Source organism: Ochotona princeps, chromosome 6 (assembly GCF_030435755.1).
Source record: "Ochotona princeps isolate mOchPri1 chromosome 6, mOchPri1.hap1, whole genome shotgun sequence".
NCBI lineage: Eukaryota > Metazoa > Chordata > Mammalia > Lagomorpha > Ochotonidae > Ochotona > Ochotona princeps.
In genome coordinates this window covers 16,215,054-16,233,561 of record NC_080837.1, presented here as the reverse complement: position 1 = coordinate 16,233,561, position 18,508 = coordinate 16,215,054, and the positions used below count along the sequence as shown (strand labels likewise).

At 35.7% G+C, this 18,508-nt stretch overlaps 1 protein-coding gene across 9 annotated transcripts in view; it reads right to left on the bottom strand.

The window, feature by feature from the left end:
- Positions 1–18,508, bottom strand: part of DENND4A (DENN domain containing 4A) — a 116,558-nt gene that overhangs the window by 39,787 nt on the left and 58,263 nt on the right. For 8 of the 9 annotated variants that reach the window (XM_058665656.1, XM_058665655.1, XM_058665659.1 and 5 more), the window contains exons 7-14: positions 17,826–18,067; positions 14,653–14,719; positions 12,948–13,006; positions 11,164–11,308; positions 10,715–10,890; positions 6,571–6,671; positions 2,544–2,762; positions 1,107–1,252 (exon numbers count right to left, since the gene is read on the bottom strand). In XM_058665656.1, the coding sequence (XP_058521639.1) occupies positions 1,107–1,252; positions 2,544–2,762; positions 6,571–6,671; positions 10,715–10,890; positions 11,164–11,308; positions 12,948–13,006; positions 14,653–14,719; positions 17,826–18,067 (1,155 nt within the window). The remainder of the gene's footprint in view (positions 1–1,106; positions 1,253–2,543; positions 2,763–6,570; positions 6,672–10,714; positions 10,891–11,163; positions 11,309–12,947; positions 13,007–14,652; positions 14,720–17,825; positions 18,068–18,508) is intronic. The other variant, XM_058665660.1, reaches the window with a different exon arrangement.

The following is an 18,508-nucleotide window of genomic DNA, read 5'->3' as shown; positions in this document are numbered from 1 at the left end:
CCCAAGTCCTTGCAATGTACAGAACTACGGAATGAATTAATACGTTAAATATAGACATCTAAACTAACATGCATAGTGATATGAGTCATTGAAAACCACAACAAACTTCCAAACAAACTTCGATCTCTGTAAGTTCATTCTAGTTTTCTTAACCTCAATATTTTTAAGATCCTTCCCTGACAGTGAGAAATATTATTTTTAACATACTTACTTATTTGACCAAGGCTTTTCATCAGCAACCTTCTCTCATCTCTACCACTACTCCTCCATCACGAAGATGACTTTTTCTCCCTAATCTGTCCTTAACAGCCCCAACTCCCACCATGTTGACACCTTCTTCACATACACTAAACTGACACTCCACCCATTTGTTATACCTCATGGGGATGCTTTCCTCACCCTGTCCAAATTCTGACACTCCCTGTTATCCACATCTTTGTGGTCAGGTTCTGAGAAGCTGTACCAATTTGCTTCCCGTCATGGGCATCCTCCTTCCTGTTTCTTCTCCGACTTATCATGCTAGGCTATGCATCTGCATTGGGTACGTCCCTCACTTGGCCTGGATTCCAACATTCCAAACTAGGCTGCTCCTCCTTCCTAACTCTATTCAGATTAGATAATACCCCTCTCTTCTCTCCTGCATGGATACTCAACACTTCGTTTTGTACCACATAATAATACTAGGATGGAATTAAAAGGAGATGGCCTCAACATGCATTTAAAAGATCAGAATATCTTATGGTACAAGCTCACTCTCAATTGTAGAAATAATCAGGTGAAATATTTATTATACTTTACAGTATGATAGAATACGTGACAACCCCCTCAGACAGACAGTCAAGTTGGAGGTCTACAAGTTTGGAAGATTCCTAGCCTTCAAGCAGACAGGTAAGGTTTGGGACTGACCACTAAAGCAAGGTTCAAGATGTAGTAAAATCATGCAAAGTACTTCTAAGAGGTGTTACTCTACAATTTCTAGTAGGAAACCACAGTTGCCATTTTAAGTGATCACTGATGAAAGCAAACAATTTAAATTTTGGCAAAATCTATAACTCCTAACAGTTATACAAAGTAAGTTAGGAAACTATAGATACACTGTTACTTACTTTGTCTACACAATCATCAAAAAATGCCAGGCTTGCATCTTTATCACTGACAAAAGAGCATTCTTCAATGAAGCGAATAAACATTTGTGTTTTGGTCATCATATTGTAAAATTTTTGATGTGACCGGTCCCGGCTTCTTAAGAAAGCTGTTCAACACAAATATGTAATATCAGAATACAAAATATCAATCTTACATTATTCATAAAGTTTTGAGCTAGAAGGAATTTGGTCAATTATCCTGTCTACACCCTGCATACTCACACTACTTTACAGGACAAAAAACCTAAGATTTCTGAGAAGAGATCTGAGAAGAAATGTCTAAGAACAAAAAATCATTTGACAAGGAAAACAGCAAAGCGATAGAGAAGGAATGCAAACACAGACAGATAATCTCAAATCCACATCTAGAATATCTCCATTGTCCTCTCACTATCCTGAAGATTATACCTAAACCAGTGAGTCAGAAGTTGCTATTTTTTACCTAAATGTTTTGTGTGTCATGTTTATGTTTACTCCTATGAAAATAACTTCCTAAAAGCAGTGATCCATCTTAAGTTCATTTACATTTGTCCACTACTTACAGAAAACAGTATAAAAGTTTATTTCCTGATTTCACATTGTGCTTTATTTATTATGCTCACTTATACACACTACTTGGGCTTTCCAGCCTCAGTATTCTGCATGAACACTGCATGAACTCTGCTTTAAACACTCTCCCCGCCCTCTCCCTAGGCCGGATGATTTCTACTGAGTTTGAGATCGTAGCTCAGCTGTTACTTCTCCAGAAAGGCCCTGTGTAGTCTATGTTGTTCACTTATACTATTTTATAATTGCTTTTTCTCTTAATCTTAGCCAGATAAGTGACATATGCCTCTCTCTTTTTGTGACCATGTCTGTTTTCAAAACAGACATGGCAATCAACCTCAATTATATTTATTAAATGAATCTCTCTCAGACGTTAAATACAGCAAAAGAAAACAAATACATAATATGATACCAATTACAGTCCAGATCTACCCAGCCTTTCGACTTCATAGCACAGGCAAAAAATATTTGGAAATCATATTGAAATCAAAGAAATAAAGGTACTCAAGCCTGGAAATGACCATCCCAGGAGACCTTCCTATCTATCACACTGCTTAAAAGCTGAAAACACTGAAATCTTAACACATAACAGAGTGCAATGCTATATGGTTAGGAATTTTGTACTTTGCAAATAATTCTTACAGCACATTTTGCTAATGGGATGATATCTAACATGCTGGAGAAAGCACTAGTCATTAGGGAACAGATTATCAACAGAGCTACTACTCATTTTGGAGGTATCCTCAAGATAGGTATGAAAACAGGTAACTGGGCTGCCGACCCAGAGAGCAATTGAATGATCTCAAAATTAAGTCAGCAGTTAAAGAGCTTTAAAACTATGCACTCACTTACCCTGAAGGGCAAAAAGAGAGGTGGCATCTGTGGCTGTTTCCGAAGGAGCTTGTGTTATTGGTCTTAAATATGATCTATAGCCTTTTAAAATAGAGGCCATGAAAAACAAAAATGCCTCTTGAATTTCCAAATCTATCATGTGCAACCTCTTCCCAGAATTAAAATCATAGTCATTCATTGCCAAGTCCATCAGTCCATCATCTCGTGGTCTCTGCTGCACTGTGAAGAAACACAGTGTTAGTGTTTTCTCCAAACTATCAAATCGATGCCCATGATGGCAGCAGTACAAGTTTGTGACATTTTCCAAAGCGTTCAACCCTGATCAAATATCTATTTACACTACTTCATAATATGGAAATCTTGGCAAAGGTTTTTTTTCTTTTTAGGCTCCGTTAAGAACATTTTATCCAAATTAAACATAAAGACATCAAAAATGTTTTTGATGTTTTTCCTTAGGGTAGATAAAAAGGATTTATCTATCCTAAGAAAAATGGTTCATGTTCCAAAACAGCTATACATAATAGCTAATAAAGACCAAACAACACAGCATCTGAAAGCAATAATAATAATTATCTGCAACAATCATTCTTCCTTTCCTTTTTAAAAATATAAGTGAACCCAGAAGGAACATAAGGTCTAAAATACGAACAATAACTCTGGGATTGATGTTGTGGTATGACAGGTTAAGCTGCTGTCTGTCACAGTGACATCTCATATCAGAATGCTGGTTCAAATCTAGGTTGATATGCTTCCTATCCAGTTCCTTGCTAATGTGTCTGGGAAAACAGTGGAGTACGGCCCACGTACTTTGGCACCTTCCACCGACATGGTACACCCAGATGAGTGCCTGGTTTCTGGTTCTGTCCCAGCCCAAACGTGGATATGGTGTCCATTTGGGGAGTGAACCAGCAGAAGGAAGATCTTCCTATCTCTGTCACTTTGCCTTTCAGATAAATAAAACTAATTCTTTTTTTTTTTTAACCATGATTAACTATGTAAAGATTGTCAACAACAATACAATAAAATAAATTAAAAAAAAATAAAATTCTTAAAAATAAAAACCCAAATGTTTCCTACAAATTCAGAGATGTTATCAGATAACAAAAGAGCAAGCTGGCATTAGATAGATACCACCCTGATCAAGTGATCGAAGTCAGAACCTTAACTGAAATAGTGTGAAACAGCATAATACCTAGTAAGATTCAATGCAGGGAACAAGCACCACTCCTGCAGTACTGCTGCCAGAAACACCTGACTTGCTACCTACTGTGGGAAACTGAAACTCAGAACATAGCCCGTCCTACACTGGTGAGTACAACCTTCATGAATGTCAAGAAAATGAAGGAAAAGCTGAGGAACTGCTTTAGAAAAAAAACAGACTGAAAAACTTGAAACTGAATCAATAGCTGATTTGGAACTGATCCATTTGCTATAAAGAATAGTATTACGATAACACAAAATGTAAAAGTGATCTGAAGCTAGAAGGAAAGTAATGCTCAATGTTAATTTCCTGATTTTCATAGTTATTTTATGGAGATGTGAAAGAATGCACCTGTTCGTAAAAAAACAAAATTTACACAGAGATGACAGGACATCTAAGCTCAAATGGTAGGGGAAAAAATGCCATGTGATTGTGTTAAACTTTAAAACTTCCCAAAAGATGAGAAAAAAATATTTTGAGAGCTTCTTGGCTGTTTTTATTGTCCAAAACTAGGAGTACTCTAAAGTGGGCATTAGAACCAGAAGACCTAGTTTTTTATTCCTGGCTTCATCACAGTTAAGAGTATGATCTGTGACAAGCTACTTCACCTCTCTCAACCATAACAAATGTAATATAGTGATACACGTGAAAGAGTTCAGAAGCTATGAAGTAATATACAGTCCTAATTATCAGGACTAGTTAAGCACCTCTACGTTTAAGCTTTAAGATTCAGCCTTTCATTAGAGCAGACTGGGCTGGATTACTGATTTTAATATGTTTAAATATCATTACAACTGGTGCTAAACTTCTCAGCTACAAGAGAAGTGCAAGTTCTTTTAGAAAACAAGTAGCTTGAGGTCAGCACTGTGGTGTATGTGTTAAGCCTCCACCATCAGCACCTGCATCCCGTCATGTGTCACTTCTAATCCAGCCCCCCACTTGTGGCCTGAGAAAGCAGCAGAGCATGGCTCAAGTCATTGGGTCCTTGCACCCACATGGAAGACCTGGAAGAAGCTCCTGGCTCCTAGTTTTGGATCGGATCAGCTCTGGCCATTTCAGCCATTTGAGGAATGAACTAGTGGATGGAAGTGCTTTCTTTCTCCTTCTCTAATTCTGCTTTTCAAGTAAAAATAAGTGAACCTTAAAAAAAAAAAAAAGAAAAAGAAAACAAGTAACTAGGTAACAAATATGTGTATCATTTAAGCTTTCCATAAGATAAAATTTTGCTATAGTTGGTGTCTTCTCTCTTTTTCCCATATCTTGATATTTACAAGTTTCTTTATAATTACCTACTTGGTACAGAATTTACTCTATAAAGTTTATTTATACATATAATAGGCAGAGTGACAGTGGGGTAAAAAAAGAGGAGAGCAAGAAAGGCAAAGAGGGAGAAAGGCAAAGGGAGACAGGGAGGGAGGGAGCCAGAGAAAGAGAGGAAGGGCGAAGAAGAGACAGAGAGAGAATAAATATCTTCCATTTGCTGGTTCACCTCCCTGTACAATGGCTGCAGAAGCCATGAACCTGAACTCCATCCGGGTCTTCCACAGGGGTGGCAGGGGTCCAAGCACTTGGGTCATCCTCTGTTGCTTTCCCACGCACATTAACTTAGAGATGGATTGGAAGCAGAACAGCTGGGACTTAAACTCGCATCTCAATATGGGATGCTGGTAGTTGAACCTGCGGCAACACAGTGCTGGCCAAGTCTGACTCTGAAGACACTCTCTCCATGCTTATTTCCAACTACACTATACGCACTTTGAACTCTCAAATGTGGGGGTTACTGCTGCTGTCTATATTTCATCTAAAACATAAATGAGAACTTAGGTCATATTTCACAAATAACTATAAATTATGGACTCTGAAACTTATTTAGATAACAAAATGAGGATCTAATTATTCTTATCAGTAATTCTGAATCACTGTTAATATATACACCTATATAAGATGTATTACAATATTTTACATCTGAATAAATTCTCATTTTGATTAATTTCTTTTTTTTTCTTTTAAAGATTTATTTATTTTACAAAGTCAGATACAGAGAGGAGGAGAGACAGAGAGGAAAATCTTTCATCCGATGATTCACTCCCCAACTGAGCCGCAATGGCCGGTGCTGTGCCGATCCGAAGCCGGGAACCAGGAACCTCTTCCGGGTCTCCCACACAGGTGCAGGGTCCCAAAGCATTGGGCCGTCCTTGACTGCTTTCCCAGGGCACAAGCAGGGAGCTGGATGGGAAGTGGAGCTGCCGGGATTAGAACTGGTGCCCATATGGGATCCCGGGGCATTCAAGGTGAGGACTTTAGCTGCTAAGCCACGCCACCGGGTCCTTGATTAATTTTTTAATGCTTTGGCAAACTTGTACCTTCCAACTATTTGAGTAAGCTCAGTATGAAGAGCTCAATGCTTCTCCAAAGATGAAAACCATACGACCCAGTTCTTACCCAATGAAATCATCAGCATTTTCTAAACTATCTGTCTTAGGTTTTAAAAACTTATCTCATTTATATGAGGAAATTATACAAGTGGAAGTCCTTTTTTATTTTTCATTGTGTTTCAGTAATGGTAAAATTAGAGTACCTACTCTAATATCTTGAAAGTTTTGTATTATTCTAAAACTTCTATGAAAATTTGAGCAATATAAAATATATTTTATAAATATTTCATTCAGTTTCTAACTAATTTTGCTTTAATGATTGTTTTCTTTAAAGATTATATGAATATTATCCTTTAGATAAAACAAATATTATCCTCTTATAAGTAAGGCAAAGTAACTGGAGCCCCATTCTCAAATTAAATTATCTTCATTAACTGGATTATGCACTTACATTTTGCCAGTTGCTGGTGCAAGTTATTCAATGTGTTCATCAGATTTTTGCATGGCTTCTTTGGAAGTATCTTCCAGGCTACATTTTTCTTGTCACCACTTCTGGGATAAATGACAACAATAATATATATGTTACATGGACTTTTTGACGGGGGTGGAAGGGGATGTATAAACTTACCACATGAAAAAGGAAAAAAGAAAACTCATTGAACAAAAAAATAAAACATTTTAGTTAAAAGAAGAAAAACTATGGGTAAACACTGATGCTGCATATTTAAAAAAACACATTTTAAAAAGGTCTAATTTTGATTTATTTGGAAGAGGGCAGGAGAGAGTGTGTGTGAATCTATCTGCTGGCTTGCTTCTAAAGTTGCCATAGCAGCCAGGGCCAGCCCAGGGGCCAGGAGCTCCCTCCTAGTCTCCCACATGGTGGGTGAGGGCCCTAGTACTTAAGTCACCTTCTGCTGATCTGAATAGAAAGATGCATCAAAAGCAGAGCAGCTGGAACTCAAACCAACACATTGATAGAGACTGCCATTGTCACAAGTGGTGGCTACAAGAGCAGTCCCTAAAAACCGGTATCAATCAGGGCAAATCTTGTAAACAGCTCAAAACTTGTAATTACAATGTTACTCAGTGAATCCTTTGTCCATTGGAATGATGCTAATCCCTGCAAAGCTTAATGTGGTGATGATCATACTCTTAATCCTCATTTAAGAATGTTTATATATGTTCTTATTTTAAAAATTCTATTGCAAGAATTTTTTTTTTAATTTACTGTGAGAAAACAGTACCATAAGTGCTGGTGTGGTAGAACAGCTAGTAAAAACAATGCCTGCAGTGCCAGCATCTCATATGGACAATGGTTCAATCCCAGTTGCTTTGCTTCCAATCCAGCTTCCTGCTAATGCTCTAGGAAAGCAGCAGAAGATGGCCCAGTACTTGGGCCCCTCCACACACAGGACACAAGACCTAGAAGAAGCTCTGTTCTCCTGGCTTTGGTTTGGCACAGCCCCAGTGAACTAGTGGATGGAAGATTCTCTGTCTCTACCTTTCTCTCTGTAACTCTGCCTCTCAAATAAATTTTAAAAATCTTTTTAAAGAAAAATTTCCAATAACTTATGAATTGTAGAGTTTATCAAAGACAGTTTGATACACATTGAAGTATTTAGTTTCTTAGTTTTCTGAAAGTATAAGTAAAGATTATTTTTGTTTCTTTTAAGAAAGAAATTCTGTAAATTACTCGACTAAAGCAAAGCGTCCCCACAAGACTGTCATAACTGAGAAGATATTGGTCAGACAGGTTCTTCTGTTTATGGAAGGCTCCTAAATTCTCCTTTACTACAGCTATCACCATACAGCTGATCTCTAAACTATACACAAGGTAGGAGAAGAAAAGAACTTAATGATAAAACACAACCAAACTTTTGGACTTAACAACAGTTTTCACTTTTTTCCTATTTTAAAAGAATAGACACTCATTTTAGAAAATACTTGAAAATCAGAGAAAAAGGGGAAAAAAAGTAAGTTACTTATGGTCTAAATCGCAAAAGCACAATATAACCCAGGTGTGCTATGGAATTGGCAATACTTTTTCTGATGTTCGTAAACTTCCCAAGAAAAAGAAGGAAACTATCAGTTTGGCAAACAAAAAAGAAAAGCACATGGTAAACTTTAAACCTATGAAGAATGACTATCCCTGAAATCTGTCCTGTTTTTCCATCAAGCAGAATAAAAATATAGCACAGGGTCAAACTGCAGACATCCTGTTGTGAAGGTGTTACTACATTTGTTACCAAGAGCATGGAATTCTGTGCTATCCTTTGAACACAGCACAGAACACATTGTGTTATTTTTTTAAAGCTTTTTTCAACAGAATCCCCAATGTATCTTACATGCCTATCTAGCAAGACAATAATATAAGTAATGTGAAAATTTTATTTATTTGCCATTTTACTTTTTTGCCAGTGACTAATCAAAAAAAAAAAAGGTTCTCAAGATGTGTTCATGGCATGAAGCAATGAAAAATATTTTGGCACATTCAGATCCCATGAAATTACTGGGGTTTTACTCTCATAATTTCATCCTCTTGTTCTTGATTTCTTTATTCTAGAATTAGATGAGTTTAAAAACTCACTAAGTTTTACGCCACAATAATATTTTGTATCCTTATTTGTTGTTACTTCCAATTACAAGATTACTATTACATAAATAGTTACACAATCAATAGTTGGTGGTAAAGTATTAGTTTTAGAGGCAGATGTCACAGTTTCAAAACTGAACTCTGACAGTGGTTAACTATGTGTCCTTTGATAAAGGGCTTTAAAAATCTAAATTTGGGCTTCCTTCTCTGCCAGGTGGGTCAAAAACTATCTCATAGTGAGAGATATTAACAAGAGATAGATTATACATCCTTAAGTCTAGTGCATGCTAAGTATTAACTTTTCCCCCTTTCTTCAGAAAATTATTGCTATTCAGAACAAACTCTGAATTGTGGGCATCTAAAACAGAAAAGGAAAAGGAAACTCAGAATTTCACACTTGGGATTTGTTTTTCTTTCAAATTTCAGGTTGGGCTTCCAGAAATTCTGAATACAGGAAAGTTGAAAGCTGTCAGTGCACAAGTCCAGTCCTCTTGTAAGTGCAAAAAGAAGATAACAGCATGAAAGAGGAATATTTATGAGTTTAAACAACACATGTATCTTTGGTTCTTTTAATTCAAATCAAAGATTATGGGAAGTAGGAAGTAAAAAATTCTCTTGAACAAATGTTCAAGGAGGTAAGTGTTAATTATCATGATTTGATCATTATATAATATATATATATATTCAATTATCACACTAAATCTAATGAACATGTAAAATTATGGATCGATTAAATTTAAAAATCCTTTCTGGAAAAAAGCAAAATATAATTTTTTTGGCTTTAAAAATTTTCATTTTAATATTTATTACAAAGGTGAGAGAATTACAGACCCATGTAGGCCTCCGAATAGGATGGAGAGGACTGGAGTGGTGTAGAGGAAAGTGGGAGACATAAATGCTTCTTTCTGTGTTGGCAGAGGAGGGGTATATATATATATTTTTAAGATTTATTTATTTTTATTGGAAAGGCAGATCATATTTTCAGAGAAAAGTAAAGACAGAAAGGTCTTCCATCAGCTAGTTTACTCCCCAAATGGCCTCAACGGCCAGAGCTGAGCTGATCTGAAGCCAGGAGCCAGGAGCCTACTCCAGGTCTCCCACACGGGTGCAGGGTCCCAAGGCTTTGGGCCATCCTCGACTACTTTCCTAGGCCCCAAGCAGGGAGCTCAATGGGAAGTGAAGCAGCTGGGATATGAACCGGTGCCCATATGGATCCTGGTGTTTGCAATGGGAGGATTTAGCCATTGAGCCATGGCACCAGGCCCAGCTGTATAATTTTAATAGCTACAACTTAAATATTCCACGATAAAGGAAAATTTTATATTCCTAGAATATAAAGGTAAAGACTTCATATATGATTTGGAGTTACTTAAAAATATTAATATATGTTACTTTAATTTTCCTCTGATGTACTGATTAAAGTTTCAGGACGGAGGTTTATCTTCTTTTTATTTTATTTTTTTTTTTTAAGATTTTATTATTATTGGAAAGCCGGATATACAGAGAGGAAGAGAGACAGAGAGGAAGATCTTCCATCCGATGTTTCACTCCACAAGTGAGCCGCAATGGGCCGGTATGCGCCAATCCGATGCCGGGACCAGGAACCTCTTCTGGGTCTCCCACGCGGGTGTAGGGTCCCAAAGCTTTGGGCCATCCTCGACTGCTTTCCCAGGCCACAAGCAGGGAGCTGGATGGGAAGTGGAGCTGCCGGGATTAGAACCGGCACCCATATGGGATCCCGGGGCGTTCAAGGCGAGGACTTTAGCCGCTAGGCCACACCGCCGGGCCCAAGGTTTATCTTCTTTCCAGTAATACCTGCTCTAATACCCTAAAACTGCTCCATCAGTGTATAGTGAACATGGATTCCAAAACAGTAATGCACCAGGGACAAAGAAAATAATACATTTCAAAAGAATACCACTTAGCAATCATAAAATATACAAGTACACATATACCATGAATTTGTAATTTATTAGGTGAAACATCATTAAAACATACTTACTGAGAAATGGTGTTGGTATCTAGGTCAACACAACTGACATCTGGTGGAGGATCATAGAGATCAAAGTATCTTGAATCAATCCCAACTATGAACGGACATGGTGCACTCAAGACATCTGCTAAAGCCAGTGGGCAGAGAGGAACATACGGACATGGCCAGTGGAAAGGAAATATCATCTTGGATAAACAAATGGTAGGAGAGTAGTTAGCTGTTGATACATAAGCATAATTAAACAGCACACACACAAATTGTCTTTTTAAAATTATCACCAAATTTTAATGCTTAGTAATAAATTACAACTAATGATATAACGTCCAGGAAATTAAAGTTGGTTTTACAACATGATTCATTATTCACTAAATGTTAGTTGAGCATTAAAATAGCCTTAAGTCACATAGGTAAATTATGTTGAAACTAATTAACTGTCAAGAGGAAACGGAGATACTTACAGATACTAATGCCTCTGTCACACTCGTAAGCACAGAAGGTCGTAAGGAATGGATGAGGATTTTATGTTCTGTTACTGCAAACACCAGTAGTGTTACAGCATTTTCAGGGCCAAGATTCTGAAGTAGTGTTGAGAACTTGCCACCACTGTCAACCAAACAAAAATATATAACTAAAAAATATACATAAGCACTTAGCTATCTAAAATAAATTGGGAAAGTTCATGGTTAAGGTCTGACTATTCTCTTACATAAGTATGAAACTAATGAAGCTTTAAGGGTTTCCAAAATCAGTCATTCTTCTGCCTTAGATTCAATATGGAGAACAAAGATTCATTGTTTCCTTTTATATTAAAAATATTTAACAGGTCTATCATTCCAAATAAAGGACTCAATTTAAGAAATGAAAATTTATAAGTGGAAATCTTTCAGCATGGCACATCTTCTACTGCAAGTATCAGAAAAACTACATGAGTATAATCCCAACCCACGTAAATAAGTATGCATCTTAAAATATTTAAGAGCAAAAAATCCTTACTATAGTGATGGTAATACTTACAAGAAATCAAGAGCTACAAAATAATGAAATATACATACAGAGCAAATTAAGAGCTAAAACAATAAGCTTAAGCATCTAAAGGTAATAAAACACTGAACTGACAAAGCTGATCATCCTGTAAGTTAAGTAATATTTGCCTACCTAATGTTAAGTTTCAGTAGATTTTTAAAAATAAAGCAAAACTAATAACAAAAAAGTCTCTTTAGCAAGACAATATCTGTAAGAAAATTACATATGTTCATGGCAACATTATTTGCAGTAGTCAGAATATGGAAACATTCCAACTGTTGAATGCATCCATATGGTATCCCTTCACGATGGAAGTAAAACATGGATACATGCTACAACATGGATAAAATTGGGGGAACATTTTGATGAAAGAAAACAGAAACAAAAGGTCACAAACAACATCATTCCATTTATATGAAATGCCCAGAAGAGGTCAATCTATAGAGACAAAGTAATTTGGGGGATGCGCAGAGATGGAGCATGTGAAAAAGGGTTTGTTTGTATGCATGTGGGATATGTTTGTGACTTATATCTCAATGAAACTGATAGCTAAAGGAAGTCCATGGGGGTGAATTAGAACCACTTATACATAGTCAAACTCTATGTTTCCAGTTAATTTTCAGCTCAGACAAAGGTCAGGAAAACACTGGTCAACACCTTCGATTGAGAGTAAGTGATGAAATAATCTGTAATTCTTACAAAAGTTCCATCAAGAACGCAGCTGGTCTCCCTTGGGTATGTGCCACATAATGACTTAATTACATTATAACTATTTCTCTGATAGAAAAATTATACAGCTAATTAAACTGTAAGAAATGAAAATGTAGTGGAAACATCCTTCATAATTTCTCAGAACTCATAAGGTGACAAAATACATCATTCCATAGTTAAATAATTATAACTTTTAAATCCTTGTTAATTTTAAGATTAATTGCATCTGAATGTTCTTCAGAGAATCAAGTTCAAAATAATTAAAATCTCTACATATCTATCAATTATATATAAACATATGCTTATTTGAGTCATAGTAAGTAGTTGATGTTGATAAATGGACATATAGTTTCTCCTCAAGTACTGTAACTCAAATATTTAAGGGAATTTAGACAAGAAACAGGTAAATGAAAAGTATCTTCATCAACATTTAAACTGTTAGGTAGGAAAAAGAAAACATTTGTTAACTTCATTTCACATTAGAAGAGAAACATTAAAATTTACTTGCCTTAGTGGAAGAGGTGACGAAACAGGTTGACTGAGAATCAGATTATCATGGGGTGATAACTGGAGGATTTAAAATAAAATATTAGAAACATAAACTTTAAAGCATCACCTTCTGGTCAAAAGCATACAGACTAATGAGTATATAAAATTTCACTCTATTCACTTAGCATAAGAAGAAGAGTTCTATAACTAAGGACCCTAACCACTCACTCCTTCCAAACAACCACTAATTCTTATTTCAACTCCTCTCTTGTTATTTCTACCCTCCACATTTTGATGATGCCATTTTAACAAATCCACACTGAAAGAATTCATTATTCACTTACTACCAACCAGATTAGCAAGTCTGGTCTACAGGTAAAATCCACAGGTTGCCCATTTTCTTGTAAATAAAGTTTTACTGGAACATAGCTATGTTCATTCTTCGTATGTTACCTAGCTACTCTTGTATATAATAACAAGACAACAGAAACTGGATGTACTGCAAAGACTAAAATACTAGCATATAGCATACAGGTCCAAAAATAGATGCTAACCAACTACTACTGCTTTGTGTATTCAAATTTAGTATGCTATATATATATATTCTGGCACTAGATATCAAGAAAGAACACAGCATCAATGTGTGGCTATGTAGAATAACTGTAAAGCTCATCAAAATGATAAACATGTGGACATTTGATCAGTATCCAGAAAATACAACAATCATTTTTATCCACATTCTCAAATATACACAGGTATCCATAAACTAGTAAATATTTACACATATTTGTCAAATGATTTCTAAACTACATTAAGGATTTTGAATAAACACAGTAACACATACATAGTGATAATACATGATAATATTTTCCTTATACAAATCACTTTGGGGAAAAGACATTGTGGCATAGCAGGTAAAAGCCAAAGCTGACTACACCAGTATCCTGGTGAGTCCTGGCTGCTCCACTTGCTCTGCAGCTCCCTGCTAATGGTCTGGGAAAAGCGGTGGAAGATGGTCCAAGTGTTTAGGCCCTTGCACACACAGGGCAGACCCAGATGAAGCTCCTGGCTCCTGTCTTTGGCCTGGCACATCCCCAGAAAGCCACTTGGAGAACCAGAGAATGGAACTTTTTGTGGGCTCTCTCTCTCTTTCCCTTTCTCCCCCTGTAACTGCTTTTCAAATAAAGCTAATCTTTAAAAAAAAATTCAAAATAAGCATTAAGTAAGTAAATAAATAACATTAAGAGCACATATAAAACCAATATAAAGACAGTAAGAGGAAAGATATAATCAGTGGGGGAAAGAATTGGGTTAAATGGTTTATATTTATTTTCGACTTCCCCATCATATCAAAATATATGGCATTCATCCTGCAATATTTGCAAATATACATATTTTCCTTATATTTATGCTAAAATATTTAGCTTAATAAATGATCACAAAAGGCATAAACTTTTAAATACTTGGAGCAAATTTAGGAAGAAAAGTCTTATTCTTTGAGTTCAAAACACTAACTTCTGCCTACTTTAACTCTGCAACCCTTTCTTAGCTATCTGACAAAGAGTCAATAAAACATTAGGGTCCCAAGCTTCTACCTGAAACAGCACATGGTTTTCTTTAGATTTCACTAGATTTTTCTCTCATTTAAAACTGTTATTCTTATATGCGATAATTTGACACAACCAATAATAATCCACAGTGCCCTCAATTTAAGAAAACCTTACCTGAACCAAAATCCGTGGTCTCTGAGGAGATGGAAAAGGAACTTTATGCATAAAATGAGAAATATGCCTTAAAAACAAACAAAGGAAAATCCAAATGATTTTACAGTGAATGCCACAGGTTACAGATGTTAACATGTCATCACAAAGCCAAGCTGAGATAAAAGTGTTGTAATCATGTAAGTATAAAATCCCCAATGCTGTGAAAACAAGAGAACAAATGACAACCAAAATAACTTGTCTAATTAAAACCCTTCACAAATAGCTGCTCACATTCAACAATATTTTTATTTGTAAATGTCTCAAAAATCATTTCAACTTACCTCTCCCAGAGTCAATTTATAACAGATCACATCACCAAAGAGGTTAATCCTTACATTTTTGTTACACTTTTTAATTAGTTGCTCATATGTTAAAAGCAAAGCAACTAAAAGCAAAGAGCTTAACGATTTCTAAAATATGAAAAGTGTAAGTTCTAACAATAAGTTCTAAATTCTATCATCATGAAAAATTCATTGTTTCTTTTAAGCAATAACCTAGTTCATTTCTGCATTATTTTTTCTTTTAAATGTTATCTCAAAATCTCTTTGATTTCAGAACTGAAATAATTCCAACTAGAGAAATGTATTAATTTTGCAAACGTGTTTGGTCTGTTTCCTATGTATAATACAGTCAGTCAAGCAGGATGACGAATGTGAAAAAAGACATGCAGTCATCAATCTCTACCATTAGGCGCTCACAATCCAGAAAACAAACAAAAAGGTTAAAGTGGGATTGAGTGTCACTGGACACACACCCGCTTCAACTATCTACAGTGGTTGGAACACTGACCAAAGTGAGTCACAAACTGCTAAAGCACTCCAAGGTTCATTCAGGGAAGATCTGCAAGGCCAAGATCACTTCTATGATATACACTAAAATGCTATCTGCTTTTATTCACTATGTTGATATTTGTAATTCGATGCAAAAGCATTATGGGTAAAACTACTGAATTCCTGAGGAGAAGGAAGGCAGTGACAGCAAACCATACTATGGCTGTTAGCTATCACACATTCTCATGAAAAGGTCAACTTTCCTTAAAAACAAAAACAACACACACACAAAACAACACTGCTGGTAAGAAAGTACCATTAATTAAGCACATCAATAACATACACAAGGTAGATTTTGGAAAAGCACTATTGCAATCAAATTAGTTACTTCTTTTTTCATAGAATGCCACTTTTGCTTAAAAGATGACTAACAAGGCATGGTTACTGGTGTTGGGTATTCAGCAGATATTTTCTGTGCGAAAATGAATAGAGCATTCATGTTGCTTAATGGAAAACAACTGGAGGCATTTGTTGCCAGGAAATAAATTCAAAATTCTCAGTGAAAATGGAGTTCTGCCACCTTATGTTCGACAGTTTTCAATACTTAAAAACTTGTCTCAGAATGGTGTCGTGGCATAGCAAGCTAAGCACGGCCTTCGGCACTGGCATCCCATACTGGCGCTGGTCCATGTCCTGACTGCTAACTTCTGATCCAGCTTATGGTTTGGGGAAGCAGCAAGAATGATTCAAGTCTTTGGGTCTCTGCACGCAGAGGAGGCCCAGAAGAAGCTCCTGGCTCTTGGCTTCAAGAATCGGCTCAGCTCCAGCCCTTTTGGCCATTTGGGGAGTGAACCAGCGGATGGAAGATCTTTCTCTCTGGAACTCTTTCAAATAAAAGTAAAAGAAATCTTAGGAAAAAAAAAAATCTCTGATGAGAAAGTGGTAATATCAACAAATAAGACTTAATCAATATTGATAATTAAGTCTGCCTACAAGCGGAAGATGTGCTTAATTTAGTAAAAAAAAAAAAGTTTCTAAACAAGCAATGCACAGTGCTACAAAATCACACCCATGAGTAGAATTTTCATGCGTAAAATGAAGCAGACCAATAGGTACTAATGAAACAGAAAGCTCCTAGCTAAGCTTTCAGATCTCACACTACAACTTCGCTTGTCAAGCTTTGATGCAGTCAAAAAGAGGAATACCTACAATTTTCTGGAATGACATTCAAACATTCCTCATTTTTCCATGTACATACCCGTGGGCCAGATTTTCTCACATATTTTAAACAAAACAACTAGTGCAATAGACTGAATAGAGAACTGTATATGAGAACCTAGCTATGTTCAATTAAGCCAGCCATTAGAGATTTGCAGAGATGTAAAAACCATGCCACTCTTCTCACTGATTTTTGTTTTGGAAAACAGTTATTTTCCAAAAAAGATATTTAAGGTGTAACAGGTTTATATTTGTCAACTGATAAATATTAAGATTTTTATTTTTATTTCTATTATAGTACGTATGGTTAGACGCAACAGTGTACGGCCATACCACCCTGAACGCACACGATCTCGTCTGATCTCGGAAGCTAAGTGGGGTTGGGCCTGGTTAGTACTTGGATGGGAGACACAACAGATAAAAGTTCTTCAGAGTCTCCATTTTTTTAAGATTAAAAAATAGTCCTCAGGCCAAAAAACTGGAGAACTACTGGATTAGAATTCTAACGTGAGAGTAGAAAAAGGTAAGGAATATTCTGTGTAATATTGAGTACGGATGCTCTTACAAATTCCTAAGCATTTTAGAGTAGAAAAATTCTGCCAAAGGACACAAAAGAGCTTAAATGATGTACAAATAATAGGCAGACAATGGAGAAATTTGCATCTTATTTTCGTATCATGTCATACTGTAGTAAACATTCAATTTCAGCTACCTTATAGTAAACCACTAAAATTAAAGTTAAAAAAGGATACAGTCAAAATTTTCCTTTAAATTAGTAAGATTCAAAAACATTACATAAAAGGTTCATGACAAACCTAAATTTTATGTAAAAAGAAATATAAAATTAGTAGAAAAAGTTCCATTATTTCTCTAGATAAAGATCTCTAGATAAACTTCACAGGAAAATTTTAAAAATTTAAATAATTCACTTCAATATAAATAAAACACTTATTTAATTTTCTTAGAAACAAAATTATTTAAAATAACAAGACTATCAAAATGTAATGAAGAACTATTACCTAATTGAAATAATCAGACCCTTTTGCTCAAGTCATTCTTGAGGAATTTATTTTCTAAATCAAGTTTGCTCAGTTACCAATACAATGGAAATGTCTGCAGATTTTTTAACTAAGACATCGAACTTACTTCTCAATTGGAAGAACATGAGGTCCAGATATGGAATAACGGTATAGAAAAGTCAGAAACTTCCTGAATGCATCAAAAAAAGGCCAGTGAGAAAGAAGACAGATGCATTTGTTAGTGTGAATTGTTTTGGAACTATCAGACTTTCCATCTGCTGATGATGCTAAACCTAAAAGAAGTCTCTGTTTTTCTGTGAGATTCTCCTCAGAATATGGTTCATAAAACTGAATAGCAGCACCATAGACCTGCAAGATAAGTAATAAATGGAATAAATATACATTGTTTCACTTATTGAAATAACATCATCAGTTAAATGGACTTCGCTATGTACCAGTTCCAGGTCCTAGGAACACAGTGGGGATCACATTGCTTCCTTATTTGTAACTGTGCTCTCTTCTACATATGACAGTTATATACGTCTTTATTATTACCCATCTCATGCATCTTTATCACTGAAAAATGCTGTTTAATTAAACTGTGTTTTTAAAATAAAAACAATTGTATCACTATTCTTAAGAAAATGGCTAAAAATAATGATTTACTAGAAAGTTTGCAGAATTTTCGGTAAGAAAACATAAAATCCAACTTTGAGCAGTTCACAGAAGTGTTCTCAATCCCTGTTTACTTACATGAGGATGTCAGACTATGTGATTTCTAAGGTTCCTCCAAACTATCATAGTTTATAA